At 52.9% G+C, this 22337-nt stretch overlaps 1 protein-coding gene across 1 annotated transcript in view; it reads right to left on the reverse strand.

Moving 5' to 3' along the window:
- Window positions 1-22337, reverse strand: part of TBKBP1 (TBK1 binding protein 1) — a 59555-nt gene that overhangs the window by 22079 nt on the left and 15139 nt on the right. The window contains exons 5-7 of the mRNA XM_037887093.2: window positions 20248-20401; window positions 17659-17855; window positions 16399-16460 (exon numbers count right to left, since the gene is read on the reverse strand). Coding sequence (XP_037743021.1) covers window positions 16399-16460; window positions 17659-17855; window positions 20248-20401 — 413 coding nt within the window. The remainder of the gene's footprint in view (window positions 1-16398; window positions 16461-17658; window positions 17856-20247; window positions 20402-22337) is intronic.

Consider the following 22337-nt stretch of genomic DNA (forward strand, 5'->3'; position numbering starts at 1 on the left):
ACGTCTGAAAGACAGGCACCCTCCTTAACCCCAGACCGGGGCCCTGCCTCGATGCCCATTCACAGTGAAGAGTTCCCCATGCTGAACTGCAATGATCCAGAGGTCTCCTATCTGAGTTCTGTCTCCATCTCTACCTGCTTAACTTGGGAGATATCACAGACTCCCAACACATGATGGTTCAGATGCAGCATGTACTCTGGGTCTCTCTTCCATTGGCGGGGGGAAAAAATTGCATTATTCAAATCCTCTTCTATCTCCCCAATCCAGCCCAGTTCCCCTTCCCATGCAAATGAACCTGGTTACATTAATTTACCTAATGATTATTTTATGCCCCTCTCTCATGTTTGTTTTTGCAAATGGATTTCCTTTGCAGCACATACAGCAACAAAACCATCGACAAAATGCAAACGTACAAGAAATTAAAAAGGCAGCAAGCACATAGCATTTCCCAGCAAGAGAGTCTGAAATCAAACTGACGTCTGCAGACTGCCAGTCAGGCAGAACCAAAGAGTGCGGTTCAGGGGAGCTGGGGCAGGTCTTATTTTAAACATAATCATACTAAGGTACAGGGTCTGATTTAGCTCCCATTGAAGTCAATGAGATAAAACCAAACCATCAGGGACTTCAATGGAGCAATGTCGATTTAAACCAGCTGAGGATCAGGCCCATTGATGCTGCAGTTAAACTCCAGTGCACACGAGTAGCTTTACTCACATGAGAAGCCCCATTGACGTCAGTGTTTTTCACCAGTGTGATGTCTGCAGGAGCCTGTAATTGTAAAATTTACTTCTGAAGGCTCATTTTTTCCCCCATCAGTAACTTTTCTATAACCTGTAAAAACCCTGTTTTGATATTCACAACATGCCTTACGTTTTGGGGGGCCATGTTCTGCACTCAGTGAAATTCACGTCTGTGCACCAGGGTAACTGACAACAGATCTAGAACTGAGCCCACACAAGCAAATCCATTTAAGCACATACTTAGCCATAACACGACTCGTCCTACAGAAATAAATGGGGATACTTAAGCATGTGCTTAAAGGCTTTTTTGGATCAGAGCCTTACGTCTTTCCCCCATGAAGGAAAAGTTACAATTTAATCACTGCTACTATTTTCCATCTCTGCTACTTTTTAACCATGTGGTTCAGAGCCCCTCAACCTGGGTTCTACATTTGGAACAAGTTACCAAACAAAACCTCCATTACGTTTTCGAATAAACCCGACTGCCTGTCCAAACTCTGAACCACCCTTTGGCCAAACTAGAAAAGAAATAAGGCTAGAAGAGAGACGACAAACCCAAACAAAACACGGCGGCTTTCGGGAGCGTTAAAATTTTAGGCGGAAATAGAACATTCTGTTTGTAGTTTAAGTGACATTAGAAAATCTGTTTATATTTACATCAGATGTAGCTCGTAACACTGGGGGTCTGATTCTCCATTTCTTGTGCCTTTACGTGAGTGCAAAGGAAGGGTAAGCTTTACACTGATAAAATGACAACACAAGGTACAGAGGAATAGACAGGAGTAAAGATTTTCTCAGAGCAGATCTGCAATCTTGTCAATTTCTTTGATTAGCATGTATTGCTGCCCGGTTATATTTTTTGTGGTTTTACTAAGATCCTTAGACTCTCAGCAAACAAATTAATAAAGAAAAGACTGGATTTTTAGCTGGAATAAACTGATGAAGCTCTGTTGACTTCAACATCCGTTGAGGATCTGGCCCATTCATTTCAATGCAGCTATGTCAATTTACAGGATTTGAAGACTGGACTCAAAAGATCATGTTTTTACACAGGTATTCTGTTTGGGGCAGACTTCAGAAAGTCAATGGAAGTTGTGTTCCTATATCCTGTAAGGGTTTTGGAAATCTTCTCAATCTTCCATTCAAATGAAAAATGTTGAAACAAGAGAATCTGATGCAAATCTAAAACTCTCTCTTCCCCTACACTAGAGAGGCAGAATGACTAAGTCGGCTAAAAGAAAGAAAGAAAGAAAAGGCAGCCAAAGATTAAAAATACAGATACTGTACAGTTCACACCCAAAAGAGGTGGAAAAGAACAGGTTACAAAAACGAGCCTTATTTACAAGAAAAGAGAACTCTGAGGAGGTAAATTTTGTTCCAAAATTAAAACCGAATCTGATTTTTCTTTACGGGGGAGGGCGAGTGGGCGTGTGTGGCTTCTAAAAATAATGTTGATTTCTTTCTCTTAAAGAAAAAAAAATAGTTGAATTTTGGTTGCTTGCCCTCAACAGGCGTGGGGGGGGGGGCGCGCGGGGGGCTCACTACATTTCCATAATTTTTGACTGTGCAGTAAGTGACCTGACACAAAGGGGCGGGGGGGGGGGGGGGAAAGAAAATAGAAGTACTGCATTGCAAAATGTAGGGCATCTTTCTCAAGCACATTGCCAGGGAGGAAGGAAGGCGCAGGGGGTTAAAACCCCGCTCTGGGAGTCCCAAGATGTGGATTCTATTTTCGGCTCGCTGGTTGGCCTTGGGGCACCTATCCCTGCCTCAGTTTTCCCATCTGCTAAGCAGAGAGGATACACTGATCTATCTCCCAAGGGAGTCGGGGGTGGGGGTTGTGAGGGTTAATCAGTATTGACAACCCCGGGCGTTCCAACAAACAGGAGTCAGGCCTCAAAATTCATGACCGGCCTAAAAATCATGAGGTTTAAAAAATAATAAAAGGGGGGCTCATTTTTAATTTGCCTTCAGGCTTTTGAGCCTTTAAGATACACTGCGGCCACAGTTTCAAGCTTTGCCCTGCAACTCGCAAGGGCTCGAAGCTTACTTTTATTTAAATGAATGTCAAGAGTCTCACCAAATCACAGGACTCGGGGAGCTGGGACTTTAAGAAAAACACCAAGTGGGGCTGGCTACTCTGCTTAATGTATTAATATTTATTAGATAATTTGACATCCTTGCATGGAAAGGAATGGGGAAGCTTAGACGTACTTTTCTCTCTTAGGCCTTGAAGAGCCATCAGTCGGAACTGACCGGGCTGCTGCTAACCACGGAAGATCTGAATTGATGACTTAAAACTAAAAAGCTCTGTGGCTTGTGCTCCGTCCTCTGAGCCATCTGTACACAATCACAGGTGGACAAATGCGCTCCATGGATCTAAAACCCCTTATAACTGGGGTTCCAGGTTAGCGGCTGAAGTGGATGATGCCCAGTTACTACTCATTTGGATGCAACTGAAATCTCCCAAACCCAGCCAGTCTCATGAGATTTGGGCCCAGAACAGCACGAATTGCATCAGAGCAGGTGATCCAGCAAAATGTATGCGCCAAACAGGAGAAAGAGCTGACATCACAAGAACAGACTGCACAATCTCAAGCATTGTCAAATTGAATCCAACCCTCAGCCATTATTTCGGCCTCCCACGCTAAACCACAGACCTAAAATTTAATCCATGTCCAGAGGACACCAACTGTGCAGCCTCAGCCTATTGCTATATACACCAGAGGGCCAAAATCTGCCGTGGAGAGACGCTGGTGGAGGAGGAAGGATGGCGTGGTGGCTCAAGCACTGCCCTGGCCATCAGAAGACCGGCCTCTGCCACAGACTTCCTGGGTGACCTTGGGCAACTCCCTTCACCTCCCTATGCCTCAGCTCCCCATCTGTAAAACGCGGATAATACATTTAGATTTGGACGTACAGCAGCGGGCACAACAGGGCCCTGATCTCAGTTGTGGCCTCTAGGAGCTACCACCACCGACGGGCCTTATCCTCAGCTGGTGTACGTGAGCATGCTTCACTGAAGCCCGCGGTGGAGCTGGATAATGGGATTGCCTGCGATACCAGGTGGGGGGGTGGGGCAGGAAGAGGACTTGACCACCCAGGAGGTCCCTTCCAGTCCTGTGTCCCTAGCAGCTAATCTGATTTATACCAGATGAAGATCTCATCCAATAATAAGCGAGGAAGGAATCAGGCCCTTTTCTTTCATGTTTTATTGGGCCCGATTCTCAGCTGGCGTAAACCTGCCTACCTCTACTGAAGACAGCGGAGTGACGCAGCTTAACAGCAGCTGAGGATCCGAGCGAAGGGAGAAGCGGGCCCTTCGCTCCAGAAGAATGTTCGCTCGGACGCCCGTGACCTACATTTACTTTAGTTTGGCTGCCGCGTGGAACTCCGTCGCTTACTCTTCTGCCTCTGCTCACAACCTCGCTTTTCGATCGCATTCTTTTATTGGCCGTGAAACCAAACCGAACCAAACAGACCCTGGAGCCCAGCTAGCACCTTTCCCGTCTACACTCCGCCACATTAGAATTAGCCCCTGTGCTCCATGTCATCCTTTATCTGTCCACAAAGCAGAGCCGGCTTGCTTGCTAATCTTAGCAGCGCAGAGTTAATCTGGTCTGTGAAAACTCACTCTGTTCTGTTTAATAATACATCACTGTCAGGCCCCCTCGCCGGCACTGTCCTGTTCCTCTGGACGAGGTTCGATTTGACATGCCAGGAATAGACAACTTGACTTTCCTTGTGCTTCTCTGTGTAGGATTCCATTCTTTTTCTGATTAATGTTACCTAGGGGGTGGGGGAAGATTGCTGGCTACCTTCTCCTAGCTACGCAAGGCTCCCTCTTAGACCCATGTGGGGCTAACCCCCTCCGGATGCAGATCCAGCAGTGGGAAATCAACATGAATGTAGAAACCACAGGATGGATGATCTGAGCCATCGGTGTCACTGCAAAGCTTAAAGGATGATTGATGAGTGATCATGGAGAAAGAAACCAATAGCCTCAAACACATGAAGAGATTCTTTTTCTCAATCTCACGAGAAAGCACTCAGCTGCATCTGGGGCAGAAATTTGCTCTCGGTTAGACCAGCATCTATACGGAGTCATTCCATTTGCACTGGTGTGTGGAATGACTTTGGCTTGATCCTGGTGGAACCAAGATCGTAATTTGACTCTAAATCCTTCAAGCAAAGTCCAGGATCTGATCCGCAATCAGAGGGGAAAAGAGGAAGGGCCCATATCTTTAGAGATGCTGAGTAGCAAGAGCTCCTTGACCATGGTGGGAATCCACAGCACGTGTATGTCTTTGGGCAGAACTCTTCGTTGGTTTCAATGGGAATTATGGCGTAAAACTGAGCATGGCAAAGGATCTGACCCGCTGAAACTGTCTAAAGCAGCATTGTCAACTCTTGCAATTTTACCATGAGTCTTGTGATATTTTGAGATATTAAAGACCCAGTTCCTGGAGACATGTGACTATGGGAAAAGCTCAGCTTTCATTCAAAACAAACAAAACGTGTCTAGCCCTTATGGCTGCAGATAAAAGCCAGAAAATGTGGCCTGAGCATGGAGGAAAGGCTCAGAAATCAGCAAGCAAAAAAACCAAACCCAAATTTGTTATATTGTTTTTCAAAATCTTACAATTTTAAAGCCAATCTCACAATTTTCTGGGGCCGGGACTCACAGGTCTGGGACGGTTGGGGTAGGTAACACTGAAGAAATTCTAGTAAATCAACATTCTTCCTGATATTTGGGGGTTATTTAATAAGCGAGGAGAAATACTACAACACCGAGTGAAATGTCCCATAGACAGTGTGAAAGAGAGGGGTTCCCGGCTAAAATGCTTTCACCCGTCCATCCCCTCCCACAGTGACCTCACATTACACTTCATTGCCTTCAGGGGTGCTTCTCTGGCGGGGGATCAGAATCAGGCCCATAGTTTTTCAGAAAACAAAGCATTACTTGGAAAAGCAGGTCAGCCTCTGAGATTTTTACCCTGTAAACTCCTCAGCTGAGTCAGTTTCTGTATCAGAGACTTACCCTCTCAAACCGAGAGAGGAGCAGGGGCAGGACAGGAAGTCTTACAAACCCGCTCAGAGGGCATGCTCCCCTGCCCCATTTGCAAGAATCCCCCAGGACATGCAGCCACTAGCTATTCATTCCTTCTCCAGGCATCAGTTTCAGGGCTTGATGTTCAGAGGCAGTGCCCACCCGCAGCTCCCACTGACTTCAACATGGCGTGGCGGATTACACAGCGTCTCTGAACATGAGGCTCTGAGTCAGCTCTCACTCGTGCCAGAGCAAATCGGCATAAAGGTGGCATGAGACCAGAATCGGGCCCCACAGGGGGGCTCAGGATCAGACCATCCAGGAGTGACAGGGGGCTCAAAATGCCTTGCCCCCCTTGGGAGACAATCCCACACCAGCAGAGCTCCCTGTCTAGCAGCCTTTCCTGCTATTCAGGCCCTCCTTAAAAATCAGTTCCTGAATCCTAATCCTAGTTCTATGGACTATCCAAAATCATCTCTGCTCCATCCCCTCCCTGCACAGAGCCAGGATTCCTCCCTTTGGTAGAGCAGCGTAACTCCACACAACGGTTTCCCAGCAGCATGCTGGAGCAGAGACTCGGCCCTTGGGGAAATCAGTGAGTGTCCTGCAGCGTTACACAGAAGAACTGACCTTAACTACACGGCTGTTACTCTGAAACTTGCTCTTTGTTTGTTTGTCTAAACTACGGCCATTTTTCTCAGCACCGTTATTTCTTTCAAAACTCTGGAGGGCTTTTGTTGATTCCTTTTTAATTTTCCAAGGGGATTTTTGAAGCCAGGGCAAGTAGCAAGGAATGTGTGGCGGAATTACACATAAGAGTTTCACAAACTAAAGGCCTGGTTATCTTCAGCGGCATTTTTGTCCCCTTTACCATTGAGCTTTTTTCAAGATCCCCTGAGCTAGATCTCCCCCAGCAATCCTGACTTCCATGGAGCTACTCCAAATGATACCAGCCGAGGATCTGATCCTGCCATAGGACCTGGAGATCCTGCCATTTAACCTCAGTGGGAGTACGACCAGGACTAAAGGCTCACGTGTTTCATCTCCAGAATTCTGCTCTGGCGTCATTTCATCGATTTTGCAACTAAAGGCCCGTTCCCTGAGCAGCCAGTGCAATGAACTGGTGTGTAGCTGAGTCACCGCTGCTCTCTGCTGGAGACCATCGGAACTGCATAACTGCCTGCCATAGGCCTTGTACTGCAGCTAGTGCTAGTTCAGAATTTTTCAGCTCAACTTTTTGGGGGCGGGGAGGGAGGGGGTCAGAAAGGGCCGATCTGTAGAAACCAAAACTTTTTGTCGGAAAAGGTCAGTCAGTTTCGACAAAAGCTGTGGCAAGAAGGCGTTTCAGGTGCAGGATGGACTTTCTCGTCAAAGCAAGAGTGACATGTCCCAATCGCAAATGGCTTGGATGCTCCCCTGTGATGTAGGAGGGACAGGTTCAGGTCCCCGTTCTGCCTGGTTTGGAGCAGGGCTTGAAGGTAGCTCCTGCACATGTCATGTGAGTGCCTAACCACGAGGCTATTCGCTGCTCTGGGGCGGGAGGGTCGGTCAGTCTCTCATTTTTCAAAAAGTGAGCAAAGGTCTTGGTTTTGTCCCCAGTGTGGAATGGGGCATTTATTTTACTCTAAAAAGCTTTTTGCAGGATGGGACAATCGTTTCCTACCCAGCTGTGACTGCATGTAGCCGAAGGAGGGTCTCCTTCGGTTCTGAAGCAGGAGGATCCAGATTGTCAATGTCTAAGAGGCCACAGACATGTTCGGACATTAGATATAGGAGAGGAATCCTGCGATTAGCACGGATACACGCTGGGACAGGTGGTGTTCCATATCTGTTATTTCAGTCACATATGGGGGAGGGTTAAAAAAAAACAACAAAAAACTTGTGATTATATTTTTCACAAAGGTTCCTTAATGCTCCAGAACTGAAATAAAGCAAGATGCTATCTTCTTGTGAAAAGAAAAGGAGGACTTGTGGCACCTTAGAGACTATCCAATTTATTTGAGCATAAGCTTTCGTGAGCTACAGCTCACTTCATCAGATGTAGCTCACGAAAGCTTATGCTCAAATAAATTGGTTAGTCTCTAAGGTGCCACAAGTCCTCCTTTTATTTTCACAAGAAGATAGCATCTTGCTTTATTTCAGGTCTCTAAGGTGCCACAAGTCCTCCTTTTCTTTTGCGAATACAGACTAACATGGCTGCTACTCTGAAACCTATCTTCTTGTGGCATTTCAAACCATGGCGTGGTAGAAACACCCCATGGACAGCAGATCCGGCTTTATTTTCGGCACTGTAAACTGGCGAAATTTAAAAAAATAAACAGCCAGTGAGAAACCAAGATGAATGCCACCACTGAACTAGCCAGAGTAAATCCAGCTCCCACCCTCTGGAAAGATCAAATCACGCAAGTCCTGATTAAAGCAAAACTCTCCCCCCCTCCTCAAGGCAGTTTAGGACACCGGCGTTTACACACAATGGCGGTATCTGCTTGTGCTAATGTAAATCTGGATGCATCCGATGAAGTGAGCTGTAGCTTCACAAAAGCTTATGCTCAGATAAATTGGTTAGTCTCTAAGGTGCCACAAGTCCTCCTTTTCTTTTTGTAAATTTGGAGTTAACTCTAGTGACTTCAATGAAATCCACTCCATTGACACCCGGATAGAATCAAGCCCAGACAAGATTAAGTGGCTTGCCCAATTTTAAACCTTTCAAGGCTTTGGTGGCAACTACACCTGGTGCTGGCTCTTGGGTGCACAGGGGTAAGTTTCACCCCAAACAAGTCAGAAATAGAACCCAGGCATCCTGGGCTGGAACCTCCGGGTGCTACCGCAAAGGCCAGGCAGCATAGCTGGGAGCAGAACCCACATGCTTTGCCGCCAGCCTCACAGTGCGCCTCTTACAGGCATGGACTCGTGCTCTCTGAAGCGAACTCGTGCCATGCTTAGGGCCAAGGGGAGCAGTCAGCAAAGCTGAAGAGTTCCCAGCAGCCGAGTCATGCAGACACTGCAGTTGGGTCTCCGCACACAATGAGAGACCATATCTGTCCCGCTGGATGCAGAGGGGCCACATAAACTCACTCTTCAAAACCTTAGGAGGAAGGGGAGGGGAGTTCATTTAGCCACGAGAGGCCCTCACAGCTAGGTTCCAGCACCAAGCACCGTCTGTCTTTTGCAGAGGAGTCGATCAACGGGAGTATGTACTTACAGTTCATTCAAAATCTTTATTCTCCTCTCCCTGCGTCTAGCTGCAGAGGTGTCCTGGCTCTCTGCTAAGGGCTTTCATTGCTCAGCACAAACAGCTAGAGAATGCCAGTGGTGTTTTGCTTTTCACACATTTTATTCGCGCTCCCCACCCTGAAACAATCACTTTTAGAATGAGATCATGCAAATGCAGCTGGCCTCCCGGAGATCAAAAGCTCGCATCACACCTCTCTGAGCTAGGGTGTGTTGCAAAGAAAGAAAGAAAAAAAAAAACACACCCCTGCAAACATCCTCACAGCAGTGCCCGGCCAATGCCACTCACGGTGAAACAAACGAACAAACAAAAAAAATACCCCTGCGTTAAATGAACGGGCAGCAAGGCCCAGACAAGACTTTAATGAAGGCGTTATTAAGCACACGGGTGAGATAAAGAAATGGTTATTGCCCCCCAGTAAAGCTGCAGCAATCAGACACATGACTGGATGGTCCAAACACATCGAGTCTAGCAGGGTGTAAAATACAGTTCTCTTAGCTGGCAACTTTCCATGCCACCGTGTCTTCTAAATTAAGGACCCAGGAGAGCTGAATTTCATTAGCTGGATGACACATTCAAGGTGCAAAGATCTTTCCTTCCTTCCTGGAGGGGATGGGAGGGGGGTTATCGCTGGCGTTCTCAGAGTATAGATTTTGATGTGAGAGATTTAGATTATATGCATTCTTCACCAATCATTTAATAGGATTGTGCATCAGTGCTGGGGGGGGGGGGGGCGGCAGGGAGGGCCTGCGTCTGCGTGAGCCGCATATGATGAGGCCCAGAAAAACCCAAGAGATTTACACAGGCACATGGGGGAAGCGTCGGCTAGTAGACCACAGGACTAAGTTTGAGCCAGGAGGCGCGATTTGCAGCTCACGTCCACGTACCCGCAGTCATCGATGCTGGAACTTGGGGTGCGGGGGGTGCTGTGGCCACCCAAGTACGGCCTGCCCAGACCCCCGGGGTACATACTCCGGGAGCTAGTCCAAACTGCTGCCCGGGCTATGCTGCTGTTTTCAGCGGGCTAGCTCTGTTTGAGCTAACACGGGACCACGGACACGAGCAGGGAATCGCACCTCACCTCCCAGCTCAAACGCAGAATGAGACCCGGGTCTCCTGAGCTATGGTCCCTGCTCCGCCACTAACTCACTGCTCATCAGTTTCCTTGTCAGCAAAACAGGCTAAGGAAAGAAGAGTCACTGGGACTCTTACAACAAAGCTCCTGGCAAGCGTTAATGGAGTCAGTGTCAGGATGCTTTATACCACCCCCCCCCCCGCCCCCTTTTACAAACAGGGAAACCGAGGCACAGAGCAAGGAAGCCACTTGCACCAGGGTTGCACAAGAGAAGGCAGGAACAGAATCCAGATGGCCCAGCTCCTAGTCCTGGCCCATCCCCCAACTCGGAGCGGTGCAGAGGCTTCGTTAATTAGCACTCGCTCAAGCACTTTTGAAGCCTGGCGTGAAAAGCGCCCCGGAAGTGCAAAGCATCATAAGATACAAATCCATCCCAGAACAAGAAGAAGCTGGAATAATGGCGGTGCATGCCCTGTCGGGGCTGGTACCCTCTGATCTCTTACACACACCTGCCGCGTGGGAACACAGGATGGGCTCACTAGCTACCGACTTCCAGGCTAGCTAGAAGGTCGGAGGGGACAGGGAGAAGGAATCCAAGCAGTTAGCACTGACCCAGAACCACCACCGGCTGCTGAAGAATCACTCTCTTCTCCCCATCAGGCCTCACTTACACCAGCCCCAAAGGAGAAGCTCCTTAATAAGACGGTCGAGGGGAGGGGTGCTCCATGAGGGACCCCCCCCACACACACACTTTGGAAGGTGCATCTCCACCCCCTTTAGATCCTGCCTCGGATTCGGCCTGATTAGCTGCTACAGCAGCACTGGCATGGCCCTTGTGTGCAGGAAATGAGCCAGGGGATCCCCTGGGGAGGGATTCCCAGCAGAGCAGAGCTAATGAAAGAGGGAATCCAGTAATCAGCTTCCTGAGCGGAGGAGCCGACTTGGAAACACACCAAATGTTTACCCAGCTGATACTCAGGGACGCACAGGGGGCGGGGGAATCCCAGATGCTGGAGCAGGCAGGCAGGCAGGCGGGGGCTGTTTTCCAGGGGGCTGACTCTGCGACAGTTTAATTATGGAGGTGTCCTCCCAGGGAGGACGGCTGCGCCTTGCATGGTTCAGAGAGGCCAGTTCCCGTCTCGGCCAGACTTGCAGCCAGCTGCCAACGGCGAGGCGCTCCATCGAAGCCCAGGGAGCTGTGCCAGCGTGCGCCCAGGATTGGATGGGAGCCCTGGAACTTTCTCTCGGCCGCCCGAGGTGGAGAGCGCTGAAATCGGGAGTCCCCTGCTCTGCAGTTCAGGGCCGGGCCGAGCATCACGCCCGCGGCCCCAGCCTGGAGACACCGCTGCCGAGGGCAAGAATGGAGATCTGACCGCCCCTCCTTTCGATCCACAGCCTCTCCAGCGAGACTGCTAATGAGGGTGCCAGCTAATGGCCCCTTTTTGCGTTGTGGACCGGACTGAGACCCCTGCAACTCATTTCGCGGAGGCCTCCAAAGAGCCCCCGGCCATCCCAGCTGTTCCCCACGTTTGGCGGGCACCCAGTTGCCTCACAGGAGCTGTTTTCCCAGGCCCTGTTACAGCCTGGAGCAGCCAGTCCCTGGGCAACACTGACTCGATGGAAGGATTTGCATGGCGCCCTGATGGGGCCAGCGTTACATGATTCCTTCGCTGCCGGGCCCGTCTCCGCTGTGGCCTCCAGCAGGAACCACGGGCCCGATTCTCCGCTCTGGAGCCTGATTCTCAGTGACTCCTTTCTTTCACTTGGGACAGAGAGGGTGAAGGTGGCTTAGGTCTGTTCTAACTGACCTCCATCCAGTCCCTACTTGGGATGGGGATGGGCGGAGCAGGAAGGGGGATTTTGAGGGGCTGTTTACAGCCAATTCCAGTCCTCTTTAAGCTGACGGAGCAGCTCCACAGAACAGAATCAGGGCCTCTGTGTGATCAGTTACCCCAGTGCCAGAGTTCAGGACAACTGCACCTGTATCGCCCATCCAGGGCACCCGCTGTCAGGCTGCCAGCTCCCCAGCTATTGCCTCTCTTGGACGGAGCCCCACATCTCTCTCCCCCCGGGCCAGGGTGTTTCCAGGCTGCCCAGTTCCCTGCCTTTCACTGTGTATTTCCCAGCACAGACAGGGTGTCCGAGACTGACCATCGAGCGATTGTCAACAGTTAGAAGTCACCACACGGCACTTCCCAGGCAAGTGCTCTGAAGGTAAAAAGTATCACAGAGAAAACATTACGAATAACGCAATAACCCATGTGCATGCTAACGAGCTCACCAGAACTCATCCTGCCCGAATCCCTGCTAGGGTCGGGGTAAGTTCTTCAACCCTCCCCCACCCACCCCAAGGAAGTCCTTGAGGTTACCAGTTCATCATTGCTTCAGCATCAAACAAGCCCCAGTCCTTCCAACCCTCCCTAAGGTTCGGGGCCCTCCCTGGACCTGTCCGTTTGCTGGATCAGGAAGAAGGCCTGTTTAAAACCAGGCTCCTTATCCAAATCCTAGTGCATGTTGGGGCCATTTCTCCGGAGGTGTTACAACCTGAGTGAATCTGCCCCGTCAGTCACCCCCTGCTGTTCTCCTGTTCGCCCTTCGTCAGTCACCCCCTGCTGTTCTATTCACCCTTCCTGTGGAAACAGACAATTCCACAAGGGACACACACACAGCGATTTTTAAGACAATGGACCCCAAAGGCATTAACCGAATTCAATGAAGTCCGTTCAGGATACTGCAGGAAATTGTCAGTCTATGTCACCACCAGCGCACATGGCTGGTCTGCTACGCCTTCCCCCTGTGAGAGACACATCAGGGACTGAACTGGGGAACCCCAGAGCTAAAAGCAGGAGCTGCCATCGCTTGAATGACACAGCCAAGCGTCCCCAGCTGGCTCATATCCTCTGCAGATCAGGCACAGCAGGGGGGTGGGGAGAAGGGGGGGCCCTCACCAGCACCGGTATGAACCTCACCATAAGAGGCAAGGCAACAGGCAGCCGGGAGACAGACACCCAAAAGCCCCTGTAAGCACGCAGCCCCCACGCGTTCTGCCCTCGACTTCCCAGTGATTGTCACAAAACCCATCACTGGTTCAACAGCAGGAAGGAGGGGAGAAATATGTCAGCCGCAGATCTCCATCTTCCCAGCCGTGGCAGGTATTTTTCAACGCCCATTAGAGTTCAGACAGTCGATTGGCTTCCAGGGCCTCAGGAAAAGGACGCGAGGCCAAGCGGCTTTGAATCGTTTATTTTCAACTCTTCAGCAGCTGATGTGCGCTTGGGAGTCACAGGCGCTCCCGAGATGGGGGTGGCCGAGTTGGGGACAGCCCGTTCAATAACCACGCCGGGGCGTTAGCAGGGCTCAGTGCAATATTCCCACCTTTCTGTTGTCACACTGAACAGGAGATAATCCTTTGCGAGAAATAGAAAAGCTATCAGGTAGGCTTGAGTCTCTCCAGTGCCCCGAGAACAAGAGAGATCAGGCATCTAGAACTCGCTAGGACACGCGTTACGAGCGGCAGGACACGACAGTAGCACCTAGAATCCTCCCCCGAGATCGGGACCCCCTTGGTGCTCAGCGCTGTACAAATACAGAAGGAGACAGAGTCCCTACCCCAAGGAAACCACAGGGTGGGGAAAGGAGAGAGAAGCACAGACAGGGGAAGGGACTTACCTAAGGTTGCACACACTAGGTTAGTGGCCAAGGCGGAAACAGCCCCCAGGGTCTCCAAAAATCCATCCAGCGTCCTACCCACCAGACCAATGATCCACACTGTGGACTAGTGGTTAGAGCAGAGGCCTGCTGGGTTCTTTTCCTGCCCAAGTATCCTGGGCGGGGGAAGGATAGCTCAGTGGTTTGAGCATTGGCCTGCTAAACCCAGGGTTGTGAGTTCAATCCTTGAGGGGGCCATTTAGGGATCTGGGGCAAAAATTGTGGATTGAGGGGGTTGGACTAGATGACCTCCTGAGGTCCCTGATATTCTATGATTCTATGAAGTACTGAGCTCCTGCAGCAGCCAATGGGATCTTTGGTAAGTTACCTTCCTACTCTGTGCCTCAGTTTACCCCTCTGTGCACTGGATAGAAGCGTAGCTACCGCCCTCACCGGGTATTGCAAGGTTTAACCTTTTAGGGCCAGGCTGCGGACCGCACATGGCTGCGCCACCCTTGGGGACGCGACCCAGGGAGCGACCAAGGCTTCCCAAAACTTCGCCACCTTCTTTGGAGACTGCAGCAAGGACCCCAGACTCCTACTGCCAGCCTGCTCTGAGTGCGGAGGGACACGGGCCATGCCCTCGCGGGAGACGAGCACCTCTCCTGCGCCCTGCCCTTGCGCATGGGGCACAAGGTGGGGAAGGGAGGGTCAAACACGTCGCCTGCCTGACACTTGTCATGCCAGGCACCAGGACAAGCTCGCTGCTGCCCCCCCCCGGAGCGCACCCACCCAGCCCCTTCACCTGGGCTGCCCCCCTCAGCGCAGGCAGCTCCGCCGTGCAGGGGCCGCTCACGCGCCTCGCCTGTCGGCCTGCGACAGCTCTCCCGGGAGACGCTTCCCGACGGGTTGACAGGAAGTGTCAGCCGGGTGCTATGTGATACCAGCGCCGGGCGAGGGCACTCGGGGAGAAACCGTGAGGGAGAAGGACCCTAGGAGCAGAACCTGCCGGGCTTTTCTCACAGGGTTTGCTACACCAGCCACGGGGCACGCATGCCACCGGGCACGTGTGCACGTATCACTGGGGGCACGTGCACGAGGAGATCCGGATCCCTGAACGGGTCATACCCCCTACACCGGCCAGGCAGTGCCGGGCTGCAGCCACTCGGCGGGGGACTGGTATCCCTACGCCAAAGTCCACCCATCAGATATCCCAATGCCACACGCTGCCCGCCCCGCCCCACTCCCCAAGGTATCCCTAAGCCAAACGTTAGAGTTCACCCATCAGATATCCCTACACCATTCGCTGCCCCCCCGGTATCCCTATGCCACATGTGTACGCCCTCATCCGAGAGAGATCCCTATGCCACGCACCCCCCACCACACAGTATCCCTACGCCACTTGCCACTAGCCCTGCCTCCCCCTTGGTATCCATACGCCACATGCTGTTACCCCCACTCCCTTCCCCATGGTATCCCTACGCCACACCACCCTCTTCCCCTGATAGCCCTGCACCACAGACCACACCCCCCCCATGCCCTCCCCTAGGTCCCCCTATTCACATGCTGTACTCACCCCCCCTCACAAAGTATCCCTCCGCCACACACTGCAGCCCCCCAGTCCCCCACGGCCAAACCAATCCCCAGCTACACCCAGCTCCCGCGGTGACACTCACCCCGGGAATCTCACTGCCAGGCCAGGGGGGCCAGCAGGAGCCCGTGGGGGGAGGAGACAGGCGCTAAGGGGCTCTGAGAGTCAGCTGGGCAGCAGAGGAGGTACCGGGTTGTATCAGCTCCAGAGGCACGTTCCAGCCATGGCTCCGCGGCAGGGGAACCTCGCAATCTCTCTTTACCAACCGGGCTTTCCCTGGAGTCCCCAGGAGGGGCTGAGCATTTCCCCATCCTGGCGGGGTAGCAGCAGAGGGAAGGGGAGATTTTCCTGGCCGATTAAGACCCAGGAGGGAGAGCGGGCTAGCAGGAGGAAGCGCTGGCCAGCGGTTAGAGCAGGGAACGAAGAGCCAGGACTCCTGGGTTCTCTCCCCTGCTCTGCACGGATTCCCTGGGCAAGTCACACCCAGCTGTGTTTTCAGCCAGGGGTTTCAAGCGCCTCCATCGTCCAGGGAGCCTGACCTGAGGCCGCGGAAAGGGGACCCCATTTTCACTGCGCCAAGAACCTGCCAACTTCAATCGGCGGCTGCGGGCACTCCACCCCTCTGGAATATCAGGCTGCCCCGGCCCAGTACAGAAACATTGGAAAGTCAGGGCCCCCTGCTGAGCTGAAGCCGGGGATGGTTCAGCGCTGGATCCGGTGGAAACACAGACAGGGCCTGATCCCGCAGCCCCGCCGCTCACCGACACCAACGGGAGGGAGGGCTGGCGGCTCGGGCCTACGGGCACTATTGATCCAGAGACTCAGAGCAGGCAAACAGCTGGGGGACGGGGCCCTTTCACCGTGCCGCTCACTGACTGTCTCCCACCAAGAGCCATTTCAGACCAAGGTCCCTGGGCCGTCTCAGGGACAAGAGAAGCATCCAGCTGCCAAGTCATTCGCCCTGCAGCTCTGGCCACCCACATCCTGCATCGGGCGGGGCAGGATTCTCCCCCTCCCCCGGGTTGCGCAGAAGCACGTCCGTCCACACTGACGGGCACTTACTGGTCATCACCGACTTTCTTCACCCAGGCCATGTCCCGCTCCGACTGACTGGTCGCCAGGTCCTAGGGAACATCAGACAAACCCCCCATTACCATCAGCAGGGCACCCTAACCCTTCACGCGCACGCTCCAGGGCGGCTCTCATCCCGGTCCCGATAGATTTCTCAGTCTCCGCAGCTGGTAACCCAGCCATCCCCTCTCTCCCCGGGTGTTGCTCTCTCAGGATAGACCGAGAGCCACACACCCCTATCAAGCCGCCACATGGAATCCCTTCCCCAGGAGAGTGGGTTTGTGGGCGGGGGTGAGAAAACCTGGATTTGTGCTGGAAATGGCCCAGCTTGGTCATCATACACATTGTAAGGAGAGTGATCACTTTAGAGAAGCTATTACCAGCAGGAGAGTGAGGTGGGAGGAGGTATTTTTTCATGCTTTGTGTGTATATAAAAAGATCTTCTACACTTTCCACAGTATGCATCTGATGAAGTGAGCTGTAGCTCACGAAAGTTTATGCTCAAATAAATTGGATAGTCTCTAAGGTGCCACAAGTCCTCCTTTTCTTTTTCCCCAGGAGAGGCACAGCTGGGGTCAGCTGCAGGGGTTGGACCAAGGGCCTCTAGCCCCAGAGAACCGGCACCTGGCATTTGAGCTGCAGGACTTGGCCCGCTAGCAGAGGGTGGTGGCAGGCTATCGTCTGTGGATCAGCCACAGAAGGGGCACAGCATCTCCCCCAGTGTCCCACTGCCTCTACCCTAAGTAAGGGCCAGCAGAGCAAACCTTGCACCAGTCCTACCGGCCCCACGTCTCTGCACCAGAGACGGGACCCCGGGGGGCACGAAGCAGAGAGCTCCAAACTCCCGCAGCCAAGCGCGAGCCCCCTGCCAGAGGGATCGGGCAGAGCCAATAATCCCTGTGCGCTTGGAGATCTCCGTTCCGGTCGACAAGCAGCTGCCCCCTCTGCCAGGGAAAGATACCAGGACCGGGCTCGGCTCTCTGTCGGCCATGACTCCACCCGGGCTCTGAAGTTACAGCAGGGAGGCCGAGAGCGGGACCCGGCCCTGCCTGAGCTCTCAGCTTGTGGGGGGAGACACAGGTTTGCAACCAGCCCTGGGAGCTCCCGGCAAACAGAAGTCCCGATTCCAAATGCCAACAAGGCCCCAGCCAGGACTGGGTCTCCGGTCTTTCACAAGGCCTGGTCCTGCAAGGAGTCCAGGGCACGATCGGGCCCAGACAAACACCCGCAGCGGCCCGACTGCCCCCTCACCTGCGCCCGGGTCTCCTGGAGCTGCTTCAGCTCAGACTGCAGCCTCTCGCACTCTGCCTTCAGCTGCTCCTCCCGGCGCTGCGAGCTCTGGGCTTCGTGCCGGGCCTCCTCCAGCTCGGCCTCCAGCCTGTGCACCTCCAGCTCGCTGGGCTGCTCCAGGCTGCGGGAGCTCTGCCAGCTCATGGACCGATCCAGCACTGGATGGGGGGGATAGGATAATGCCGGTGAAGGGAGGTTATGGGGGGAGGCAGACCCACCCCAACTAGCACAGGCTGGCTCCCTCCCACCAGCATCCCTCTCCCGGGGGGAGGTCAGAACACAAAAGCCCTACTGGGATCAGCCCCACAGAAAGAGGCGAACGACCAGCCCTGTCTGTGTAACAGAGCAAAGCAAGAGGCGCCCAGGGAACATGGACAAACGGGCACCCCAGTCTGCAGCTAGGAGCAAACCAGGGCCCTGCACCTCAAGGGCACTGCCTGCTGCCCCTAGAGCCGGCAGAGTGACGGCATTAGCCAGGCCCCTCTCCTAGCCAGGGCTGGTCACTAGGAGGAGACGTGACCAGATACACCAAGCAGCCCCATGTCCATGTTACGCGTGCTCCCAGTAAGAGCAGCAAGAACCTGCCTGAGAGCTCCGGCTTAACAGCCTCAGGGCCTGATCCCTCGCTGGGGCAAACCAGCATCACTCCACTAGGGCCAAGGGGCCAGATCCATCGATCCAGCTGAGCTGGCCAGCAGCCCACGTCTGGTTCCCAGACACCCAAGGTGACAGCTTCCTCTTGGGTTTTCAACGACTCCTTCCTTTAATGATATTGACCGGCAGGTTTCACGCTCGCCCCAGTGACTCGCCCCTGGATAGCCGCCGTGATTAGAGCATCTTTATTCCGCTGCAGCTCATCCCCTAAGTGCTTGCGCCGGACAGATCAGGCTGGCGGCTTTGGCTCTCAGGGGTGAAGAAGCCACAGGAGGTGGCTGGGGGTCCCTTTTCTATGGCAGGGGGATCATTTGAGTCTTGGGAACCTTTAACACGAGTCAAGCCACATGCAGCCGGGGGCGGCGGGGGGGGGAAATCAGTCAGTCATTCTCCCACCACCACCAAAGACCCCTCGGCACTCATTAGTGAAACCACCACTAGGAGAAGAAGCTGGTGATCAAAGAGCCGATGGGTTTGCTTTGTGGTCCACTCTGACAGCAGCTCACAGAGGGGTGGGGTCCAGGCACAGAATCGGGAGGCAGGAGCTCGCTTCCCCCCCGACCCAGGTCTCTACGCCTCTCTGCTTCCCTCCCGCCCACCTCGTGACTCTAGAGGAGAACGGTGCCTCGCTCCCAGAGCGTGGCATAACTTGGCCAGCATCCTCAAAGCCACCCTCCCGCTCGGAGATCCGGGTGCCATCAGAGTGCCGATGGCTGTCACTTCATCGGGAGCTGCCAGGCGCAATCTCCCTCATGAAAGCCGTGGAAACAGACTCGGTGTTTCCGGGTGGCAGGGAGTCTGGCATTAACCGGGCTTGGGGCAGGCTTTAGAAACAGAAGCAACAAACGGAGGGGCGGCAGTGCCCTCTGCTGGCCGGAAAGCACCGTGCCTCCGCACGGGACCCTGCGGGTTTTGATCCCCGGGCTCTTCGAGAGGCCCAGCAAACCGGGCGCTGGGCCATAGAGACGTGTGGCCAAGAGCCTTTCTTTTCAGCAGGGGGACAAATATACCGAGAGCATCAACAGCCCATAGTACTCTGTAAGCTAACAGGCCGGACTCAGAACCACCCCTGGATAGGTCCATCAATGGCTATTCTCCAGGATGGACAGGGATGGTGTCCCTAGCCTCTGCTTGCCAGGAGCTGGGAATGGGCGACGGGATGGATCACTTGATGATTCCCTCTTCTGTTCGTTCCCTCTGGGGCACCTGCATTGGCCACTGTCGGAAGACAGGACACTGGGCTAGATGGACCTATGGTCTGACCGTTCTTATGTATGGTATAATTCCACGGCCTGCGTTGTGCGGGAGGTTAGATTAGCCCAGTGGTTCTCAACCTATTTACCATTGTGGGCCACAAATGCGGCTCTCGATGTGTTAGGTGGGCTGCATCCACACAATATATATACTACCAATATGGCCCTGAGGATGTCACATGGGCCGCAGCTGCGTGCTGATTGGGCCACAAGCAGCCCATGGGCCTTGGGTTGAGAACCACTGGATTAGACAGTCATAATGATGCCTTTTGGTGCTAAAAATCTAGAAACCCTACAAAATATTCACTGAGCTCATAGCAGGACTCCATTCTGGGGGCTGGGATGGGGAGGGAGAGGGCAGCGCACTCCAACTATTCTCTGCTTCCCAGGGCCCATACAGCGCCATGCAAAGCAGACCAAGTTAGAGCAACCCTGAGGCTGCTCTAAACACCAATGACTGGGCAGGCCCACGACTGCCCCAGAATGCAGTGAGCAGAGAAGGGGCCTTAAGGAGCTGGGAATCATGGCCAGCGAGGGCATAAGCCCCCCATGTATTACAAGTCCCTCTACAATAGGCAACATTATGAAGGGTCCACGCTGGGGAAAGCCAAACATCTTCCCGGGCCAGAAATGAAAGACTCACCATGTGTCAGGCCAGGGCTGCCGTGGAGAGACAGGTATTGGACCTCCTGGTTCTGCAGCTGGGAGTTGAGGTTCTGGAAGGAGTTGCCATCTCTCTGTCTCAACTGCTGCTCCAGGCTCCGGATCCGATTCAGATGAGTCTCCACCAAAGCTCTCTGGCGAGGAGGGGAAAAAAGGGGTGCAGAAAGAGAGGGTGAAGGTAAGAGATCTGTACTGCAAGTATAGCCCCCCCGCCCCTGCACACACAACCCTTTGCACACCACGTGGTTTGTGGGCCCTTCCTGCAGGAGGCCTGGCCCCATGTAGTGTACGGGGCTGTACAATCCGAACATACATGCCAGAGCCTGAGAGCGAATCTGATGGCCGCCACTGTGACTGACACACCAGGGATTGAACTGAGGACCTCCTGACCGAAAACCAGGAGCTGTTACCGCTTGAGCGAAACCTTGACCTCTGCGGCTGGCCTGTGTAACAGGCTCTGATCCCCCACAGATCGGTACCTGTAACACACACTCACCAGGCGGGTACACAAACACCTATGAGATTCAGTAGCTGAAATACACCCAGCGTGGAGGGGCAGATTTTCAAATTACAATAGGAGTCGGGTGCCTAACTCCCTTAGACACTTTGGAAAAATCCCACCTTAGGAACCTCCCAGCAATGGACAGTCGACCGCATCAAAAGCCACCAGCTCAATTGTCACAACCTGAGCGCTGCATAAACACAGTCCCTGTGTCTCTCTTGTGCTGTTTGTCCCATCCACACAGACACGTCCATATCCCAAAAACAACACTCAGTTGGATCCTCTTTGCCCGATCTTTTGAATTTCTGGGTGGCCTTGGGTGCGCCTTTGTCTTGGAGGCCACTTTTGTTTCTTACATTCCACCAAAATGAAGGGCGGTCGTTAAACTAATGAACGTAAGAGGTTTTTACCTAGCCCACATAACAACTAGGTTAACAGCACTCGGGAGGACAGGACGAGACCTTGACAAGCTGGAGAATTGGTCTGAAATGAACCAGATGAAATTCAATAAACACAAGTGCAAAATACGTGGGGGGGGGAATCAAATCCCTTTTGATCGAATAACTGCTAGGTGTTCGTACTGCTGAGAAGGATCTGAGGGGTTACGGTGAATCACAAACGGCGTATGAGTCAGCAGTGCGATGCAGTTGTCAAAAAGGCGAGTATCATTCTGGGGTGTGTTAACAAGGGTGTCGGACGTCTACGCTCGGAACTTAGGCTGGTGTAACTACATCACTGGTGCAGACAGAGGTAGATTGATGGGAGAATGCTGGCTACTGCCACTGACGGAGGTCAACGGGAGAAGAAATCCCGTCAGCACGGGCAGCGTCTTTGCTAAAGGGCTAACAGCGCCACTCCAGCATTTTAAGCGTAGACGACAAGCCCTAAGACACGGGAAGGATTTATCCCGCTCTACTCGGCACTGGAGGGGCCTCGGCTGGAGTACGGTGTCCGGTTCTGGGCACCGCGCTTTAGGAAAGACGTGGACAAACTGGAGAGAATCCAGAGGAGAGCCACAATAATGATCAAAGTTTTAGAAAACCCGACGCATGGGGGGAAAAGTACAAAAACACCTGAGCGTGTTTATTCTTGAGAAAAGAAGACTTGGGGGGGACCTGAGAACAGTCTGCAATATGTTACAGGCTGCTACAAAGAGGACTGCAATCGACTACTCTGTGCGTCTGCAGAAAAGGACCTAGGGGTTACAGTGGACGAGCAGTTGGATATGAGTCAACAGTGTGCCCTTGTTGCCAAGAAGGCCAGTGGCATTTTGGGATATATAAGTAGGGGCATTGCCAGCAGATCGAGGGACGTGATTGTTCCCCTCTACTCGACATTGGTGAGGCCTCATCTGGAGTACTGTGTCCAGTTTTGGGCCCCACACTACAAGAAGGATGTGGAAAAATTGGAAAGAGTCCAGTGGAAGGTAACAAAAATGATTAGGGGACTGGAACACATGACTTATGAGGAGAGGCTGAGGGAACTGGGATTGTTCAGTCTGCAGAAGAGAAGAATGAGGGGGGATTTGATAGCTGCTTTCAACTACCTGAAAGGGGGTTCCAAAGAGG

This window comes from Chelonia mydas, chromosome 27, assembly GCF_015237465.2.
Source record: "Chelonia mydas isolate rCheMyd1 chromosome 27, rCheMyd1.pri.v2, whole genome shotgun sequence".
NCBI lineage: Eukaryota > Metazoa > Chordata > Testudines > Cheloniidae > Chelonia > Chelonia mydas.